At 43.2% G+C, this 21,683-nt stretch overlaps 1 protein-coding gene and 1 long non-coding RNA gene across 18 annotated transcripts in view; one reads left to right on the forward strand and one right to left on the reverse strand.

The window, feature by feature from the left end:
• The window catches only part of SYNRG (synergin gamma), an 83,919-nt gene that overhangs the window by 61,027 nt on the left and 1,209 nt on the right, over window positions 1-21,683 (forward strand). For 11 of the 17 annotated variants that reach the window (XM_027034326.2, XM_053212296.1, XM_027034335.2 and 8 more), the window contains 7 exons: window positions 606-1,199; window positions 2,968-3,131; window positions 3,944-3,997; window positions 4,825-4,921; window positions 6,742-6,890; window positions 20,723-20,833; window positions 21,186-21,221. In XM_027034326.2, coding sequence (XP_026890127.1) covers window positions 606-1,199; window positions 2,968-3,131; window positions 3,944-3,997; window positions 4,825-4,921; window positions 6,742-6,890; window positions 20,723-20,833; window positions 21,186-21,221 — 1,205 coding nt within the window. The remainder of the gene's footprint in view (window positions 1-605; window positions 1,200-2,967; window positions 3,132-3,943; window positions 3,998-4,824; window positions 4,922-6,741; window positions 6,891-20,722; window positions 20,834-21,185; window positions 21,222-21,683) is intronic. The other 6 variants (XM_027034332.2, XM_027034343.2, XM_027034329.2 and 3 more) reach the window with 4 other exon arrangements.
• On the reverse strand, window positions 11,803-13,106 carry LOC113592675 (uncharacterized). The gene is made up of 2 exons (XR_003412601.2): window positions 12,904-13,106; window positions 11,803-12,058 (listed from the first exon to the last, which is right to left on the reverse strand). It is a non-coding gene; the product is annotated as an uncharacterized LOC113592675 (long non-coding RNA).

A 21,683-nucleotide genomic window follows, 5' to 3' on the forward strand; every position in this document is an offset into this window, starting at 1 on the left:
CTCATACTCCATCACAGCAGTATGACATCATATTGACCAAAATAACAACTAGGTAAGTAACTGCTTAATTAAAATCTATCGTTCGATCTTGCGAGACAGAGACTCCTGAGAACTGGCTAAAAGTTAGGTGACATTACTTACACTTTACTTTTGAGAAATTGTCAGTTTTTCACTAGTTTGTCATGTACATTCTGTCCATCCGTGTATTAAAGGAACATTTCCCAACCAAGCTGGGGCAAAAGGCACCAGTTGTAGGCAGGGGGTATTGTAAGTACATCTTAAAACTTGTAAGTGAACAGTTTATCAAATAACCCTAATCATGTCATATGTTGGTAGATGATACTCCTGTCTTTTATAGTAATCTTTATATGCAAAGAAAATAACTGTAACTAAATATAAATGCCAACTCAAAGCTAATGTGGGTTTTTAAAGATCAGATTTTATAGCCCAATTCCTTTAATTTTAGTACAAGCTCTAAATGTAGTTAACTCCAACATAGCATATAACTAATCAAATATGCTAGACATTTTGCTTCTGCAGAGTTTAGGGCATTTTGCCTAAATCATGAGCTTGCCTCTAATTGTGGGGTCTTATTTCCCTTTCAGATATAGAGGACTTAAAATATGCTGCTTTTGGAACCTACAGTAGCAATTTTGCAGTGAGCACACTTACGAGCTATGACTGGTCAGACAGGGATGATGCGTCTCAGGGCAGAAAACTCTCTCCATTTGTCCTCTCAGCAGGAAGCGGGTCCTCCTCAGCTGCCTCGGTTCTTCAAAAGAAAGAGACTTCATTCGGCAGTTCCGAAAACATCACCATGACCTCTGTCTCCAGAGTAACAACCTTCACAAATGAAGATGCTCTTCCAGAGGCCACCTTCCCAGCTTTTGCCAGTTTTAAAGATGTGATTCCTCAGACCAGTGAGCAAAAGGAATATGAAAGTGGGGACTATAAAGATTTCACGAGACAGGACGTGCCTACAGCCGAACGGAGCCCGGACGCCACCTGTCCAAGCCCGGCCTCCAGCAGCACTTCTCACGACACTCCCAAAGAATGTGCAGATGACTTTGGAGAGTTTCAAAGCGAAAAGCCCAAAATCAGCAAATTTGACTTTTTGGTGGCCAATTCACAGAGCAAAATGAAATCCAGTGAAGAAATGATCAGAAGTGAGCTGGCAACCTTTGACCTTTCTGTTCAAGGTGAGTTGCTTTCAGTGTCAACTGTACTGTGGTGGTTTCTTCCACTGAGATATTAGATGTTCTTTCTAACAGAAAGTTGGTCTCTGGTTTAGTGGGAAATGGATTTGCAGCCTCTGAAATCAGGGTCTATTATAGATGGCTATACAAAAGGGTTTGCAGCTAAACCGAAGTCAAGGCTGTATCCCTCAGATAATTGCTTTTTGGGCTAAAAACAAGCACAGCATACAGTCTGTTCATTAGCTTGTTGGCTAGAGGGGTACTGTGTTAAAAGAGCCAGAGAAATGGATATGATGCACTTGGGGACAAGTCAACCCTGCTCTTATTCCCTGGCTATGGACTGTGTTTTTTAATCCAGAGGCTGCAACGTGGGTCTGGATCCAGTCTGCAGACTGTTTTTTGTTTTTGTTTTTGTTTTTAAGTTTATTGATTTATTTTGAAAGAGCGAGCACGAGTGAAGGAGGGGCAGAGAGAGAGGGTGACAGAGAATCCCAAGTAAGCTCTGCACTGTCAGCACAGAGCCTGATGAGGGGCTCGAACTCACGAAACCATGTAAACATGGCCTGAACTAAAACCAAGAGTCAGACGCTTAAATGACCGAGCCAGTCAGGTTGCCCCTGCAGACTTGTTTTGATTGAGCCACACAGAAGGTTTTTTTAATGTGCTGCCAGCCAATAAGAATCATGAGATTTCACAATCTGGATTTCTAGCTTTTCTTGAAAAGTAATATCTGGCAATACTAGGCCTGTATTCCCCCCTTTTGACAATCAGGTAGAGCTGAATGGCACTGCCCCCTCTAACAGATGGGGTATGCTGTCCTCCTTGTCACAGTCCCCATCACCTCTTCTCTCTGGCTGACCCACTTCAGTCATGCACTTGACCCACCTGCTCTCTGAAAGCATTTGAGTTTGTACCTTCTGCTTTAAGCCCATCCTGACAGAAGGCATTGATTTCTGTTGGATCGAGCGTATGTAGGAACTCAGTGCAAATCCGTGACTAATGACTGGAAAGGCAACACGACTCTTACGCACTGATATTTAAAAAGACACTTTGTCCTCCAGACTCCAGTGGCTTTGCACTTGTGCTAGATCAGGGAAGAGTAATGGAGAAAATTAAAGTCAGGGAAACCAAGCAGAAGTGAACAACCAGAAGGATTCAACATAGGGCATACGTCATTTTATTGCGCCTCCTGGGTACTGTGTTTTTTACAGTTTGAAGATTTGTCACAGCCTTAGGTCAAGCAAGTCTGTCAGTGCCATTGTTGCAACAGCATTTGCTCACTTGTGTCGCCGTGTCACGTTTTGGTGATTCTTGCAACATGTCAAACTTTTTCATTATTACATTGTTATGGTGATCTGTGATCAGTGATTACAACCACTGAAAGCTCAGATGATGGCTGAGCTTGTGATTTTTTTCAATGAAGTATTTTTTAATCTTTGCACATTGATTTTTTTTTTGGACATAATGCTATTTATTGCCCACTTAGTAGACTATAGCGTAGGGCAAACATAACTTTTATCTGTACTGGGAAACCCCAAAATTCATTTGACTCACTTTATTGCAATACTCACTTTATTGATGTGGTTGGGAGCCAAACCCGCAACATCTCCGAGATATGCCTGGATAGCTTGCCAGAGGAGAATGAACACGGATTGTGTTTCTGAATGCCTCATGACAGAAGCATCTAAAGAAGAGGGTCATGTTAGCAAGGAAGAGCCTCGGCTTGAATTAAGCTGAGTAATCAGAACCTTTGTGCCATCCACTTCTCCAGGATCACACAAAAGGAGTTTGAGCCTTGGTGATAAAGAAATAAGCCGTTCTTCTCCTTCTCCGGCTTTGGAGCAGCCTTTCAGGGACCGTTCCAACACTCTGAGTGAGAAGCCGGCTCTGCCTGTCATCCGTGACAAATACAAAGATCTGACAGGAGAGGTGGAGGTGAGCAGGGGAGTTTTCTACAGAGGGGCAGGGAAAAGACCAACTGAGCACTGAGGGCCTCAAGAAAAACTGCTTTCAACTTTCTGTGGGGAAGCAAGGGACAGAGAGTCACAAGGCACCAGACACAAAATATTCAATTAAAGTGAGAGAATGGCAGCATTAGCCCTGGATGAAAATACTTCTCAGGTGGGACATCTGCTGAAATGAGTCAGCGGCCCTAAAATTGAAATTGTTCAGGAGACTTCACGAGGAGGGGTGTTTGGGGGAGTTTTTCTTTGAGCACTTAGACTTTATCACTTTAGACTTAGTGAATGTTAAAACACCAGATAGAGGAGATGAGGAAAGTCTGGATTTGCTGCGTCTTAGTCCCACACTGTCTTCCTCCTACAGCTGATACCCTTATGTCTCCTCTGTGCCCTCCTTGTCATTGCTCACACACACACGGCTCATGCTCACACACACACGGCGTCATAACTGTGGAGTGGGAAGCTGGTGGTTTAGTATTAGCTCTTGTACTAGACACCTATGTGGCGAGTGCCTTTGGAGAAGCTTAAACTATTCCTAGAACCAGTGAGCCAACATTTGCAGAGGGAAGCTGCTACAAAACATTCCCCTCAGACTCACAGATCATGTGCTCAGAAGGTGCACTTAGTAATTGTGAAGAGTCATCAGTGGTTTCAAGAGATAAACCATGCTTGAAGTAGAGTGTTTTTAATAAAAAGTAAAGCCTTCCAATGCTCTGTACATTGACAGAAATCATAGAGGACTCCAGTCCTGCCTGTTTAACCCCGTTGTTTTTATAAATTTCACAGGAGAATGAGAGATATGCATATGAATGGCAGAGGTGCCTGGGGAGCGCCCTAGATGTGAGTATGTCACTTTTGCGGTGCTTTCACATGTGTGAGTGCTGTCTTGTGCCGTTTTGCCCTCTCCTTGGTGCCTTTGAATGGACAGAGGAAAACTTGAGGAGAGCCCTTCCTCCATGGCCTTGTGCAAAGGGAAGCTGGAGGGAAAGCCATACGGCTTAAGTGAGGCTTCTTTCACGTGTATGATAGCAAAAGTGGCTCATTTGTCCCTTGTGCCCTCACCTGTCACTGTGTTTAAGAAATAACAGTGAGGGGCGCCTGGGTGGCTCAGTTGGTTGAGCATCTGACTCTTGATTTTGGCTCAGGTCGTGATCCCAGGGTCATGGGATTGAGCCCTTTGTCGGGCTCCATGCTGAGCATGGAGCTTGCTCAAGATATTCTCTCTCTCTCTCTCTCTCTCTCTCTCTCTCTCTCTCTCTCCCTCCCCTTCCCCCTTTCTCTCTCTCTCTGTCTCTCCCTCCCTCTCCCTCCCTGTCCCTCTCCCTCCCTCTCCCCCCCACCTCTCCCCTTCTCACATGCACATGAGCACATTTTCTGTCTCTCTAAAGAAGAAAAAAGAAAATAACAAAATGATATCATTAATGCTGCCTAAATTAAAATAATATTTAAACTTAAAGAACCTGTGTCTTTTCCAAAGAAATGGAGGATGGTTTCTTCAAGGTTAAAATTAAATTCTCACATTTGTTTCAGCATGGTCATATACATATATCAGTCAGTCATGCTTTTTCACACCTCCTGGCTTCTCTGTTGAGTTCTCTACTAACAGTAAATTGATTTGCAATGACTTTTCTCAATTATATAAGGTGATGTGATTTCATTTCTTATAGGTCATTAAGAAGGCAAATGATACCTTAAATGGAATCAGTAGTAGTTCTGTGTGTACAGAAGTAATTCAGTCAGCCCAAGGCATGGAATATTTATTAGGTATGTTCATTTATGTTTTACTTATTCAAAATCCTGACACTTGACAGTATTTTCAGTTTTCCCTTACGTTAAGTATTTTAATCTAGATCTTTCAAGTTACATATGACTTCACTAAGTAGTATCTGCGTTTGTGGGTGAGATGCTTAAGTCACAGACAGAAACCACACTATTTGACTTAAGGTATCTGTGGCAAAGTTTTTCAGTCCTTACTATACACATACTAGCAGCAACAATGTAAAATTGCATCTGTGTTACTGGTTTACTAGAATGAAAACATTGGGTCTCTAATTAATGCCTTACCATGCTCTGTTGATTGTTCCTCTCCACCCCTTCACTTCATCACCGATTCCTTACCTCCCTGACTACCTTCAGCTGTTAAATGTCCCAGTCCAGCTTGAAACTCCGGTCTCTGTCCAATCTGGTGTTCTTTGCCTCCTGAAGCTCCGGCTTGGCCCATAGCCAGAGCCACATGCACTGGACCCTAGTCTTTTTCACATCTCTGCTCAGGTGTCACCCGCTAAGGGAGGCCTTCCCTGGCCTCTCTTTCTCAAAACTGTGCCCTCTCACCCCACCCTCATCCTTCCTCTCCCATTCTCTGCTTGATTTGTCTTTTGTCTCGTCAGCTTTAATATCTTGTATATTTTACCTTTGCTTATTTGTTATCTGTCTCCCTCCCCTGCAAGGAACCTCTAAGAAGGGAGTGATTTGGTCTGTTTTGTCCCCTGGGAATGTCTGTAATACGTACGTGAGCGCCTGGCACGTAGTAGTCCCTCACCAATACCTGCTGGATGAGTGGGTGGTGGGGGGACGTGGTCTCTCCTGCAGTTCCACTGCCGCGCTCTTGTTCCTCCTTCCTGCTCAGACGGCCACGGCTCTACTGCGGGAACACACCAGGTGGTAGGGCACCTGTCTTTCCTTGCACACATCGCCTAGTGTCTGTGAGGGGTTGTCTGAGAAGTCCCCTCACTTGGCGTAGGATAGGCAGTGACTCCTGCCCTTCCTCTGGGGAAAGAAGAGGAAAAGCCACAGTGGGCTGTACACAGGTTGATGAGGTACTGCTCTGCAGACAACTCCTCCAGTCCTTGCTTCTAGAGGCTCAGGTAAAGGTTGGGGATGTGTCTGGTGACCGTCCTTAGAATGTGAAGATACTTGGCACCTGTCCTCCTTGCTTGACGAACTCAGCCGCAATTCAGAGACCACGGGAAAAGAGCCGTCCTGTGTTCTGTTAGGTTTATAAAAGATGCGTGAAGCCACAGGGTTTGTAAATCATTGGGCATTCGGAGAAGTGAGTTGTTTCTTAATTACTTTGTGGTGATACTGACATTCAGATTCTTTTAAGCTTTTGATATTCCCATTTTCAGCCAGTTAAATGGGATTTCCCAAACTTAAACAGATGGGCTTACAAAGAAGCCAGAAAGAAAATGAGCTAATACTGCATAGTGCCTAATGTTCTATGGGCACTCTTCTAAGCCTTTTACAGTATGAACCCATTTAATCCTCTTTGGTGAGGTGCTTTTAGTATCCCCATCTTACAGATGAGGAAAGTGAGGCTCAGAGAAGTTATGTGACTGGCCCAGGGTTACACAGCTAGTAAGCGGCAGAACTGGGATTGGAACCCAGGTAGTGTAGCTATAGGCTGTGCTCTTACCAGTAAGTTACCCTGCAGCACTGGAGGTGGACTGGTCCCAAAGAGTGGTAAGTTCACTTCTGTTGAGAAACAATCCATATTTCCAGCTAAGATACCTGCACGCAGTAGTGCCGCCTTGTGCCGCCCACCTCTCTGCACTGCCCGCGCCCAACTCCACTCTCTCACTCTGTAGGTGTTGTTGAGGTGTACAGGGTGACCAAGCGTGTGGAGCTGGGGATAAAAGCCACCGCGGTGTGCAGTGAGAAACTCCAGCAACTGCTGAAGGACATCGATAAAGTGTGGAATAACCTCATTGGTTTTATGTCCCTGGCCACACTCACGGTAAGTCCGTTAGATGTTCAGCACTTGCCTTCCTTTCCAGAAACCTCAGTGGTAAAGCAAAGTGTACGTTCTTGTGGTGGCCCTGACTGAAGGGTGACGGTGAGGTGCCTGCTGGGTCGTGTTACGTTAAAGGAAGGAGATAATTGTGTGGTTCACTGAGTAGCACCAGCTTGGCTTCTGGATTGCACAAAGGCCTGTGGGCCTCCATAAAATAAGACTGTAGGAGGACATTCACTCTGTCAACATCCTTCTTCTTTTTGCTTCTTTTAGAGATCATTTATTTAGTCATCTCTACATCCAACATGGGGCTTAAACTCACAACCCCAAGATCAAGAATCACACGCTCTTCTGCCTGAGTCAACCAGGCTCCCTGTCTGCATCCTTCTTAAGTCACATGCATATATGCATGTTTTGCAAAGCATCGATGTGAGTTCCTCTGTTCGCACTTCTAGTTCTTTATGACCCTGCATGTGTCTTTTTAGAAACTGTTCAGTGTGACTTTCTTAAACACCTTTTCCGTTTTTTAGGTCTGTGGATTATTTCCACTTCTTCCTGTTCTGAATGGTTCTACTCTGAGTATTGGTAAACAAATGACTCTGTGTCCTTTCAGGGATATAGTTCCTCCAAGACCTAAGAGGTCGGAGTGTGTGTTTGCACACGGATGTGCGTGCGTTCGTATGTAGCTGTTTCTTTTACTGCGTGGCTCTCCAGAGAGCTCAGGCTAGTTGGCAGTGCTGCCAGCAGCATGCAAGCATACTTTTCTTTACACTGTGTTCTAGCTTTCTTTGTCCGCTTTTTCATTTAGCAAGTGTATATTGAGTCCCTAACGGTGTTTTTATAGGTCTTTCATTTTGTAGGGGCTGTGCAGTATTCCAAATGATAATTTACTCTTTGTTTCCTTTACGTGTAAATTGATTACCTGTCTTGGCCATTTGACCATATGTTCAATGAGATATGGTTATTGACCTTACGTATTTCACATTTGTAATTGATGTACACACACACACACACCCCCACGCACACACATACATCTATAGGAAAGCTTATATCAGTTATTTTCGTCACCTGTTCCCTTCGTTTTCCATTTCATTGGGTAAAACTACTTTATTTTTATATATTCACACCATTCAGTTTGTCTCTCTGATAATATCCTTTATTTCACAAAAGTCAGAAATTTATCTTCCTTCCACAGCTGGAAGAAATACACTATTCCATTTCCTTTCTTTTTTTCCTTACATATAACTAGGTGGCCCATCTGAGCAGGACTGCGGCCACGTGGTAGGTAGCAGTTGTCCCCGAGCTGTGCCCACAGCCAGGCAGGGAGTAGCTGTCCCAGCACATGTCTCCCCAGTGTTCATTGTTTCTGGTTTGCGGTATTAAGTTCTTAAAGAGTTTAAATCATTGCCAAATTCTCTGTTTTGTTCCCTTGGACTATTTTTCAGTTTCTACAGTTTGGGTCATTATTTGTTAAAAAAAATACAGTTCTGGCCAGTACAATAAGGAATATAAATATTTGAAAATAAGAGATAAAATTATGCTTGTTTGGTGATATGAAATATTGATAGAAATCTGAATTCAAGAGGTTAAATTTATTGAGTTTGGCAAAAATTCATAGTATTCTTACATATTAATAATAGCTAGAAAGTGTAATAAAAATGGGAACCTTATTTTGTTAATGCATTCAATCACTCCAGTCCTTATCACTTCTGACCGCATAGCTGGAGTTGCTGGTTCATTTTGTTATCCCCTGTCATAATCTATTCTGCACACCCTTCTAGCCCATTCTTTCTGAAATGCAAGTCTGGTCATGTCATTCAAATCCCATTTAAAATCTTGCAGTGGGCTCTCCATAGTCTTCAGGATCAAGTTTCAGCTCCTTAGCTCAGTGTATAAGGCCCCTTCTATCCCCTGGATTGCCTTTGCTTCTCATTCTCTGTTAGACTGCTTTTCCCTCTGGCCTCTGCATCGTTTCCCCAGAAGTCATTCCAGAGAGCCCTTCAGTCTGAATTCAACGCCCTTCCGGTGTGTGTCCACAGCGCCTTTCTCTCTGTCCTCGTACTTACTGCGCTTATTGGTAATCGTTTGCTTGCTTCTTGCCTGGTTGTCTGCCCCTTAAAAGCCAGACTGTGTCCTTTTTTTTTTTTTAATTTTTTTTTTTAACATTTATTCATTTTTTTGATAGAGAGAGACAGAGTGTGAGTGGGGTAGGGGCAGAGAGAGAGGGAGACACAGAATCTGAAGCAGGCTCCAGGCTTTGGACTGACAGCACAGACCCCGACGTGGGGCTCGAACTCACGAACCGTGAGATCATGACCTGAGCCGAAGTCAGACGCCTAACCGACTGAGCCACCCAGGCGCCCCCAGACTGTGTCCTTTATTTCTTGGTGTTCTAACACAGTGTTTTGTGGGACTTTGTACTTTTTCTTTTATACCTTTTGACCCTTCCAATTTTTTCAAACTTTTATACCTCATAATGTTAATAACTGGTTTAAATTTTAAAAAAAATTTTTTTTACATTTATTTATTTTTGAGAGACAGAGCACAAGTGGGGGAGGGGCAGAGATAGAAGGAGACACAGAATCCGAAGCAGGCTCCAGGCTCTAAGCTGTCAGCACAGAGCCCAATGCGGGGCTCAAACTCATGAACTGTGAGATCATGACCTGAGCCCAAGTCAGACACTTAACCGACTGAGCCACCCAGTCGCCCCCTGGTTTAACTTTTTTAAATAAATGCATAAGAAAAATGAAATGGGGGAAAAAGAAAGGAAGAGAGAGAAGGTGAAGTGCTTTTAAAGTGCTTTACATTTGCTAGTGGTGAGCGGTAGTTAGTTGACTTTACCCTTTCTAGGAAGGGTAAGGAAGACACGATGAGTTCCATGATTCACTGTGTTCATAACATAAAAATAAACCCACTACTCAGGAGACACATAATTATTCCTGGTACTGATACCAGAAAGAAATTTCTTTTGTGGGCTCTTGTAAAGAGGAAACTAATGTAACCTGTGTTATCCTCAACATCCTTTCAGCAGATGAAGCAATAGATTTCACTGAGTCATTTCTTATGAAATCTCTCAGTATAGGCCAATTTGCAGAGCTCCAAGTACAAATTAGTGAGAGTCATTCAAGTGTGGAAAAATAGACTAAACGGGAAACTAGGAAATAGCACGGCAGTGCGTCCTAATGGTGGGCTCACATCTTTGCTCCATAAAGAAAACATAGCAAATCCATGAGAAATACACCAATATCCCAGTAGAAGCTGAGCAAGACCATGAAGTGATTCATACAAGAGGAGGCACAGCTAACCAGTAAACATTAATTCAAATTCAAGCAAGATTTCATTTTTTTACCTAATAGTAAACCCAGTTTTTGTTTGGCTTGTTTATTGGAATCCTAATAGTGTTGATGTGGTAAAATGGGGACTGTTTATTAGAAAACATAAATTGGTACCACCCTATATAAAGGGTATTTAGCAACATACTTCCCACACCCACCGCCACCTGTGAAGTCCTTGAGGACAAGGACCAAGACCACGTTTTATTCTCAGTCTGATCACAGTGCCAGGCACTGCATAAATACCCAATGAAAGTTGAATGAATAAAAGGACTCACATTCTGAGTAGTTAACTCAGCAACTTCACTTACAGAATAATTTCCTAAGGCAGCAGTTCTAATACAAGCTCACAAAAAGAAGCAAGTTAAATGCACAAGTTGTTCTTTGTAAAAGTGAGAACTCGAGAGGGTCACTCAAGTAAATTGTGTGAAGCATCATATATTGGGATGTTGTGCAGCCATTTTTTAAGGGAACACAGAGTTTGAAATAACACAGAATTGTTACTATGGGGCTGGAAGGGAATGTGCCAGAGTGGCAACAGGGTTGTGCTTGGATGATGAAACCATGGGTTTTTTAATATTTCTAAGCTCCAGCTACAAATAAAGTGGGTTGACTAATGACATATTCAAGGGTGGCTGTGGAATAGAGGAGGCTCTGTTACCAGTTGTTGATCGTAGCGTTCAGTGTGTTGTTACCTTTGCTTCATCAGAGCCTCTGTACCCAGTCTTACAGTGGTCTTACCTCAAAACTCATTCGTGGCATGTTTTTAGGGCAACAAGATGTATAAGACCAAGCATTAGCAGTCTAGAGGTCAGCACGTGTCTGGTTCTCTCCTAATTCGTTCATCTTTTGCTTCCTAACTTTGTGCTGGTACGAACCAGGTAAAAGCCTAAATATCTTCATCATCATTAGCCAACTTTTACTGAGTGCTTACCATGTGCTGTACCCTATTCTTAACTCTTTATATTGTATAATTTACTTAATACAGAAGTGTTGAGGGTAGATACTATTATTCTTCACCTTTTACAGATGAAGAAAATGGGGGCACCAAGGTATTAGACCTGGATTCAATGTAAAAGACCTCTGCTTCTCCCCCACTATACTCTGTTGCCTCCTTGAAATGGGCAAGCTGGGTGGGTAAAACCAGAGATGAGCAAAAGCCTTTCTGGGGAAAGAGGGTTGTTACTTACTTAGTCGATGAGGTGAAACGCCAGGCATCTCTCCTGGCAGCAACTTGATAGAAAGAGTCAAGTTCTTTTCTGTACATTTCCTCCCTGTTGTTATAGCCCAGGACTAAAAACCAGCTTAAGATTAGCCTCCCTTTTCCATTTAGATTTTAAGATTCTTTGTTTTTTCTTTCTTTCTTTCTTTCTTTCTTTCTTTCTTTCTTTCTTTCTTTTATAATTAAAGCTTTTAATTTTTTTTATTGTACAATGCTTTGAAAACTAGATTTCTATACAGACCCTCAAATCAGCCACCCATCTCTTCTCTTCTAGCGCTGGTAGAAAAAAAAATGGCCACGATAGCAAAGCTTCTTTCTTTGCCACGAGCTCTTTGAAGAAAAATTATCACAAAAGACCCAGTGCACTAACCAAGCTCATTATGTATTAATCCTTTTCAGTTTGGGGCAAAGGATAATTGAGGAGAATCCTGGCTTGAGTTGCTTGCTATTTTGTATTTCCTTCTTGAGGTAGCTGCTGCCACTGGGTGAGGTGGAAGCTAGTTTCATTCTTGTACAACTTCTTAGACATCCAAGCTCCCCACAGTGCCACCGCTGCTCATGAGACAGGCTTGCCTTCTGGACTCTGCCCTTCCAGGCCTTCCTTCCTGCCTTCCTTCCTGTAGAGAAATGCAAAAAGCTCAGTTGTATCATTCAGTAAGTTTTGTTACTTAAATCATTCAGTGCACACCCCAAATAATAGCCAACAGTAACCAATGCCCCTATACAAGTTAGAGGATATCCCATCATTCCAGGTTTCCTTGTGCTCCTTCTTTGTCATCATTCCACTCTGAGGTGATCCCTATTCTGATTTTTCATACCAAGGGTTAGTTTTGTTCAGACCTTTTTAAAGAAACCATAGAGGGGCACCTGGCTGGCTCAGTCGTTAGAGCCTGCAACTCAATCTCGGGGTCGTAACTTTGAGCCCCGCATGGAGTGTAGAGGTTACTTAAAGATAAAATCTTAAAAAAACAAACAAACAAACAAACATAGAATTTGCTTTTGTGATCTTGGAGAAAGCCTGTTGGGTCTGGTTACCCATCTAACCTGGGAAGTGTTGCCCTGTTCACATATGGTGATTTTAATCCCTCAGTGTGTCAGAACGTGAGGTAAATGGGAAGAGTTGCCAGGCATTCATGCCCTCTCATTCAAACTCCCCTAAGGAACTTTCATATCTAGCATCAGGGTCTAGTGAGTGATTTTACCTGACTTTTTTTAGACACTGGGTTACAGTATAGAGATTAATTAGTCTGCAACTACACAACACAGGAATGCATTCAAATTGTATATGAACACCGCTGAGTATTCATTGTTGTATTTACCCATGCTTTTCCAGTTATAAGTGCCTTTCTTCACCGAATTAGCTGTGACAGAAGAACAACCGTTCTCTGCTCAGATATTATTCCTAATTATACCGTGTCATTTTCTCTTGATAACTGATAGGTCTTTGGTCTATAAAACTTACTTGAATTGCCTGCTGCTTGAAGAATAGCATATAGTCTCCAGAGGAAGTCTAAGTCTTGTCACAAAGAAGCTTTTACCCTAAAAATAGATAGATGTGTGAATGTAAATGACACAAACCAACATGTGTGGAGTTCACTTAGTTGCAGCAAAACTGTGCAAGCCCCAGGGACTCTGGGAGCAGAGAAGTCACTAGAGAGGGGTGTGGCTGATGTTGTGGTGGAAGCTTTTAACTCTTTATATCACTGCTTCGTTTTAGGTAGAATTTAAAGTTCCTTAATGAACCAAATTGCCAGTGCCAGGCTCTTTGATTCCCGTAATATAATAGTTTATTTGCACCTGGATCCTGCCGGGCATTGTGCCATATTCTTGACATTCATTCTCATTTAATCCTGGTAACAATCCTGTAAGGTCAGTAGTATAATCCCCATTTTTACGGGTGAAGAAATTGGGGCTCAGAGATGAAACTTGCCCGAAACTGACAGAGCAGGGATTTGAATGTGTATCGTAGTTTTAAAAGTCCATTTTTCCTATTGTGTCAGTGCCAGCTTCGAGGATGCTTTTCCTCCATGAAGACATCATGAAACTGTTCCCATCAAAAAGTGACCGCATTGCCTCTCTTCGGTGAAAAAGTCCTAGAATATTAGTGCTACATCACAGTAGTAATGCTTGGGCTAAGGAAAGCAAAGTACACAATCCTAAACTCCAAACTGTGGCTCCTTGATATTTATTGAAGCTAGAAGTTACAGTGCAAAGTTTCCTGCTTCCCTTTCCCTGCAGCACGCATGTCATCGTGGACCAAAACCCCCCCTTGTGGTACAAGTACATCTCCTCTGGGCACAGACTGAAGGTACTGGTTGTTTCTCGGGAGGTGGGAATCACCAGTTTCAGGGAGATGAGTGAATTGTTGCCTAAGGGTTGAAGTTCAGTAGGTTTGGAACAAAGAGAGATTCATCCCTGGAAAACAAAACTGATCCACTTTTGCCATATAAAATCTCCAAAAAGAGACTGCGATCTTATTCTCCTGACCTCTAGTCGACTGAAAATCACACAGGCTTTGATGTCACTGTTATCCTCAGTATAATATAATCCTTTATTTCCTGTCTTTTTTGTTTTTTGTTTTTATTTATTTATTTTGAGAGAGAGAGAGAGCACTCACAATTGGGTGAGGGGCAGAGAGGGAGGGAGAGGGAGAATCCCAAACAGGCTCCATGCCAGCAGCCCAGAGCTTGACATGGGGCTCGAACTCCCGAACCATGAGATCATGACCTGAGCCAAAACCCAAGAATCAGACACTTAACCTACTCAGTCACCCAGGCCCCCCTGTACTTCCTTTCAACGTGAAATAAGCAGTGAGTTTCAGAGTATATACTTCGTGTTGCTGTGGCATTTTAGGAGATCAGTTTATTTTTAGTAATGATAACATTTTTGTCATCTTGCCAGTGCCACACAATGTTTTAGAGACAGAATTTTTTTTTTTTTTTAAGTTTCTTTACTTAGAGAGAGGGTGTGTTTGCAGGGGAGGGGCAGGGGGAGAGAAAAAATCCCAAGCAGGCTCTGCACCACCAGCACAGAGCTCGATACAGGGCTTGAACCCATGAACCATGAGAGCATGACCTGAGCTGAAATCCAGAGTTGGATGCTTAACCAACAGAGCCACCCAGGCACCCTGAGACGGAATCTTCATTGTGTTTCTGCATGGCTGTCCTCGTTGACAGAAGGTGATACGGTAGATGGAATAATGTGCCCCTCCCTTGCCAAAGATAACCATATCCTAATCCCTGGAACCTGAATTTGTTACCTTAGGTAGAAGGGACTTTACAGATGTGATGAAATTAAGGGTCTTTTGATAGGGGATTTATCCTGGATTATCTGGGTGGGCCCAGTGTCTCACAAAGAGGAAGGCAGGAGAGTGAGCATGAGAAATAGAGATATGACAGAGCAAAGAGAAAGACTGGCACATTCTGCGCTATTGGCTTTGAAGATGGAAGGTGGGACCTTGATTCAAGGAATGTACAGGTGGTCTCTAGAAGCTAGACAAGGTAAAGAAACAGATTCTCCCATAGAATTTCCAGAAAGTACACTGTATTTCCAGCCCATTTTAGAATTCTGACCTGCAGAACTCTAAGAGAATGTGTTGTTTTAAGCAGCTAAATTTTTGCTACTTTGTTATAGCAGCTATAGGAAAAGTTAGACAAAACATTGCAACTAAGAATCCAGATGGTTACATTGTAACCCAAACCAAAAGTCTAGAATTGCTTGTGGAACCTGTGTCCAGATAGTTTTTTTGTATCAGATTAGGCTGGCTTATGCTGCAGTAACAACTCCCCCAACCCGGTTTTAGTGATGTAACACAGTAGAGCTGTATTGTTCCTGCTACATGTCCATCTCAAATTGGAGGGGTCTCTGTGGACGGGTCCTTCACTCAGGGACCTAGCTGACAAAGCCTCTACCACATGGATCATAGCTGATCCCGGTGAGAGGGTCAAGGGAACATGACAAAGAGCACATCGGTTTTAAAGGCTTCCTCCCAGAAGTGCCACATGTGACTCACATGTACAAATTATGCAGCTCTGCACAATTTAAGGGGATCAGAAAGGCCCATCCTACCATTTGTCCAGAAGAATTATAATGAGGATGTTTGTAAAGAACACTAATTACTACCAAATTCTTCTTCTTCAATAATGATTTTCTTGGACACCATTTTAGCAGCTTATTATTGGCTAAAGATTCAGGATTATGTATCCCAGTCTGACTCTGGGACTCAGTGTATGCAGGTCATTTGTAATAGAACTACTTTTAGAAATCTTTACTAAATGCATGAAACACTTGCTAACTGATGTAGATGATGTTCAATTTAAAATGGCCTGTAGAGGGCATACCTTCTTAAAGAATTATGGCCGAGAATTGGTGTCACTTTGTTACTGTGTACTACGGCAACCTCCCCCAACCCCCCGCTTCCCCCCCTCCCCCCCGGGTTATGGCAGTGTATTTATAAAGGTTAATTTTTATCATTTCAAAGATTAATTTGACCACAGGATAGTTTATGCAGAGTCTTATGATTTTTACGGGAGATTACAAAATGACCTTTTCATTCGTTTTCCTTATGCCTTTGGTCAAACAGATACCTAAAGGGCTGGTATTGGATTGATTTCAAGATTCAGAGTTTTCCTAGATTCTAGTTATTTCTCAAATAGTCCTTATTCAGTAACATGATAAATATCTATAACGTAGGTTTATGGAAGTGCTGCTATGTTTTTAACCTCTTAAAAAAGCTTTTTAGATTTTGTCAAAGTGAGTAATTTTTATCATTTAGGGCATTTCAGAGCACTTTTTTTTTAATGTTTATTTTTGAGAAAGAGCGAGAGTGAGAGCGAGCACGAGCAAGCAGGGGAGGGGCAGAGAGAGATGGAGACACAGAATCTGAACAGGCCCAGGCTCTGAGCTGTCAGCACAGAGCCCGACACAGGGCTCGAACTCACAAACCGCGAGATCATGACCTGAGCCAAAGTCAGACGCTTAACTGACTGAGCCACCCAGGTGTCCCTCAGAGCACTTTTTATATATCTCTGAAGGTCCCAACAGCAACTGAGGAAGGCAGGTAAGACAATGAAACTGTTAACCATTTAAAGGTGACAGAATGGGACAGCAAACAAATAATAGCACCAGCTGCCTCTAGGGTTGACCAGACTTGGTCATGATTGCACTAGAGAAGAAAAAAGGGGAAAAAGTGTGTGTGTGTTGGGGGGGGGGGGGGGGGTTGGATTATTATCTGAATTGGTTAAGACCATGTAGATTCACTTCAAGGTCAGAGTCCTCATGCCTCTTCTTTCTTTGAGAACTGTCTGTCCTTCCTTCCCTAGGTGTGATCTGAATGCAGCTCAAGTTAGTTTAAGAAAGGTTTGTGGGGGGGTGGGGGTGGGGGGTGGGGCACCAGGGTGGCTCAGTCTTTTGAACATCCAGCTCTTGATTTTAGCTCAGGTCATGATCCCAGGGTCGTGGGTTCGAGCCCCAAGTGGGGCTCCACACTGAGCATGGAGCGTGCTTAAGATTCCCACCCCCTTTCTAAACAAACAAACAAACAAGTAAACAATATCATCTGTTTCTTAAAAAAAAAAAAAGGTTTGTGGACCTAATGCATGGTTTATTATTTCAAATTAGAAAGGGATGGTCAAACATCATATATAATCTATACACTTTTATAGGGAGAATCCCATTTTTTTCTCCTAGGGAAAAAATAATACAATTTTTCAAATACAAAATAATAATTCCTCAGTGATTCAGCCTCAACTAATTATAGAAAATGTGGCCATTATTTTGGCAGGAATTTGCCATCATCCTGGGTCACATCAGTATCCTTTAGGACAAACCAGCCAACATGCCGGGCTCCCGGATCCTTGACCCCTGGACTCCAGGACCCTTGTCTCCATGGCACTTCGGCCACCCACTCACGTGATCACATCACACCGCAGTACCTGTGCCCTCTTAATTCAGACCTGTTCTGAACCCAGATTGGTAACCCTCTAACTTGCTTATGCTTGGCTTACGCTGCTTTTGTTTCAGGTCCTCAAGATAGGACAGTTGTTTGATCCTTTTACTTCGTTCCTACCGACTCCCATCCTCACTTCCTTTCTACCTGCTTAGTCCTTAGCAGTTCTTTGTGTCTGTCCTTGGACGACCCCTGATGCCAGTTTGCTTAGAGCTGAGGGATTTTCTCAGAGCTGAAACTGGGACGGTCTTGAGCAAACTAGGAAGTTGGTCACCCTGGTCAGCATCCCTTCCCAGTGCCAGATTCAGTGACCTCACATTGGTGCCTTGACATCAGCCGTGGTGGGAGTATTTTTATACCATGGAAATCCGCAACTGCTACAGATCAGTGCTTAATTTGTTGTACTGTTGATTGTCTAGACTTATGAAGGTTATCGAGCAGATGTTAATAATGCAGATCAGACATCAAAGTATACTGTGTCTATAGCCATTGTATTGTGAATACATCACAAAGCTGAGGGAATGTTCTCCAGCGTTTGAGAACAGTTACCCAATTCAACATAGTCACTCACGTATTTGACAGAGGGGGGACGTTCTGAAATGTGCTGCCTCATTTCAGTCTTAGCCCTTCACTGAGAAACACCAGCCTGCACTTACAGCATCCACACTCTGGTGAGAGCAAGCACAGGCTGACTGTGGATCCCAGGATTGGGCAGACATTTTCAGAGAAAGCATTGTGAGAATCAAAGGATTATATGGAATTTTCAGTAAAGATAATTGTATATTTGTTATTTGTAAATTATGTGCTACTCAGTCTTTATATCAATAAGAATTTATAATAAGCTCATGTATGCACGTGTGTGTGTGTGTTTGTATGTGTGCACGTTTCTTTCTCTTTGGAAAGTCTTTTTTTTTTTTTTTTTTTTTTTGAAAGTGGAAGAAGGGGATGATTTTGCCCCCAAATTGTCCACAGGTCTTGCTAAACATCCTACAGTGCAGAGGACAGGCCCCACAACAAGGAATTATCCAGTTTAGAATGTCAACGGTGCCAAGTGTGAGAAGCCTCTGCTCTAGGGCATATATAAGCAAAACAAATTGGTTTCGGTATATCTAAAACTTATTACACTAAGAATGTAACTCTTCTGGGGCACCTGGCTGGCTCTGTTGGTGGAACATGCAATTCTTGAACTCGGGGTTGTGAGTTCCTTGAGCCCCGTGTTGAGTGTAGAGAGATTACTTAAAAAGAAAATCTTGAAAAAATATATACAGCTCTTCTGAAACTTTTTTTTTCCCTTTTTTTGCTTTTGTTTTGTAATTCAAGTGCTTTTCGTAATTGAGGGATAACTTACAGTGAAATGCATAGATCTTAAATATATAGTTGGATCAGTTTTGACAAATGCATTTAGCCATGTAAGCCCACACCCCCAGCAATGTATGGAGTATTTTCATCACCTCCTAAAGTTTCCTCTTGTCCTGATCTGATTCCAGAAATAACCACCATTTTCCGTAGACTTCTGTCATCAGAGAGTTGCCTGTTCTAGAACTTTATATAAAATTAATATATATGTGCTTTTCTGTCTGGCTTCTTCACATGTTTTAAAAATTCATCTAAAAAGAAAAAAATTCATTAAAAAAAAAAAAAGGCGCCCCTGGCCAGCTCAGTTGGTAGAGCATGCGACTCTTGATCTTAAGGGGGTGAGTTCGAAAACCCACGCTGGGCATGGCACTTACTTAAGAAGGGGTGGGGGGGAATTCATCTACATTGTTGCATGTATCAATTTGGTTCCTTTTATCAGTGAGTAATATTCCATTGTACTAATATACCATGAGTTTTTAACCCACTTTCTTATTTATAGATAGGTGCTATTTCCAGTTTGGCTTATGTGAATAGAGCTACCATGAGCACTTTTTGTGCAAACTTTTGTTAACATGTTTTCGTTTCTCTTGGATAAATACCAAGGAGTGGAATTGCATATAAGTTCATATGGTAGATATGTATTTTAACTTTTAAGAAATGAACAGCTTTCCACAGGTGCCTGGCTGGCTCCATTGGTAGAGCGTGTGACTCTTGATCTCGGGGCTGTGAGTTCGAACCCCACAGTGGGCGTAGAGATTACTTAAATAAATAAAACTTTTAAAAATTAAAAAAAAATTGATAGCTTTCCAAAGATATCTTACCCCATATTCCACAGATTTGTTGTAAGGAAGAAATTAGATAATGCACCTGAAGAGCTAAGCGTGGTGCCTGGCAAGTAAGGGCTTCACTGATAATAGCTGTATGTGTATGTACTCTCTAGCTGATAATGCCTCATTCTTCCATCCTTGAGCAGTAGGCCCATGTATCTGTCTTCCTGCTTCTCTGATGTCGGAACTTGGCTGCCCCCACACAACTCCAACTCCGCTTAGACCAAACCGAACTCCTCCCAGCCCTCAGCCCCAAATGTGGGTCTCCTTTCACATGCCTACTATGCCGAGCCCTCCCAGCTGCCTAAGCCTCACCCCTCCTTGCACATCCCACACATGACCCGGGCTTCTTCAGGTGGCCGGCCCCCGCCATTACTTCCCTAGTTCTAACTTTCCTCACTGTCTCCCGGACCCCTTACAGTGGCGTTGTAACTGAGGTGCATGCCTTGAGGATTGCCATCCACAGTTCATTGCCCACACCTCACCCAGAGGGATCTGTCCGTAACACAATCCTGATCCTGTCCCGGTCCAGTCAGAACCCTTAATGGCTTCCCAAGACACAGTCTCTTCTAGTCCTTCCAAGACCTTCATGCTGGAGTTCCATCTCCTCCCTCCTTTCATAAGCACGGCTCCCACACACTTATGAGTGTTCTTCCCACACTCTATCTTCTGCTTAGAGGCCTTGCCCTTGCCTGTGTTGCTTGTTCTACACAGAATAAATACCGTCCCCTCCCTTACCTCGCCCTTCCCCGTCCCCTCACCTAGCATCTACCTGTCAAGACTCAGGATGTTTGTAAGTGCCAGGAAGCTTTCTCTGTCATCCAGCTCTTTCCCCCTCAGGTTGGAGTAAGTGCCGCCCAGCCCATGTGCTCTGGGGTAGTCCTTGTGGCCCTGTGCTGCCTGCTACCCGCCCGTCCCCACCCTCGACTGTGAGTTCTCAGGGGACGGGTACCGGGTTTTGCTCATGCTAGTGTCCCGAGCACCTAGAACACAGCAACTCTCAGTAAATGTTTGGGAAATTGAACAATTGTATCGATGGTATTAGAAGTTACTTCACTTGCTGCTGGACCTACTGGGGATGAGTGATTAGGGAGTGAAGCCAGCAGCATTTGGAATTGCCGAGTCCTTACTTGTTTGTCTTGTTCTCCTAGCCCGATGAGAATTCACTGGATTTTTCCTCTTGTATGCTACGGCCTGGGATTAAAAATGCTCAGGAACTTGCCTGTGGGGTGTGCCTTTTAAATGTGGACTCCAGAAGCCGGGTGAGTGACACACCTTCCCCCTGCAGATGGCACAGCGCTTCCCTGACATGACCCCTGGGGATGACCCCATCCAGCCCACTTCACTGCAATGTCTACGACCACAGGTGGGGATTTTTATAAAGCCCTGAAGTCTGACACGGAAGTACATGTACTCTTACAAAAGGGCAGTAGGGGAAGCCATTGAGTGAATGGAGGTAGTTCCTCCCTCTCTAACAGAATGCTGTCTGCACTGTGCCCGCGCCCTGTGCACAGTGGGGTGGTAGAGAGAGGTGAAGCCTGTAAGGCTTTGTTTGGGGGCAGGAGGCCCTGTCCTGGGAATTTTGTTGACCTTATGGTTTCAACGTTATTTCAGAAAGAAGAGAAGCCTGCAGAAGAACATCCCAAAAAAGTATGAACCAGTTATACACGATCTTAGCATCTCCATCTTAATTTTGAGTGTGGAAAGCCAATCAGATGATTCCACTGCCATCCTGAACTGTTGTGACCATGAATCCTCCCTTTACTGTCTGTTCCCATAGTCTGTTTGATTTGACCAGCTAGTGTGTCTGCGTGGGTCCACTTGTCTTGTTTGCATGTTCGTAGCTCTTGTAATTGGCTTCTGGTGTTACAAGTCATTTTTCCCTCTGTGATGAACAAGGTAACAGAATGAGCAACTTCTGGAAGACTGGAAGTTGTGACATGGAGCGAGATCAGAGAGCGTCACGATTTGGCAGTGATCAAAAACAAATTGGGGTTTAGAGTTCTGTGTTACTTGTTTACTTGTAGTGCTTTAGGACACCCTCCAGGGAACTGAGGTGAGGACTGGCTGGCTGTGACTTATACCTGTAAGCATTAGTCATCTGGAAGTAAT

Source organism: Acinonyx jubatus, chromosome E1 (assembly GCF_027475565.1).
Source record: "Acinonyx jubatus isolate Ajub_Pintada_27869175 chromosome E1, VMU_Ajub_asm_v1.0, whole genome shotgun sequence".
Lineage (NCBI taxonomy): Eukaryota > Metazoa > Chordata > Mammalia > Carnivora > Felidae > Acinonyx > Acinonyx jubatus.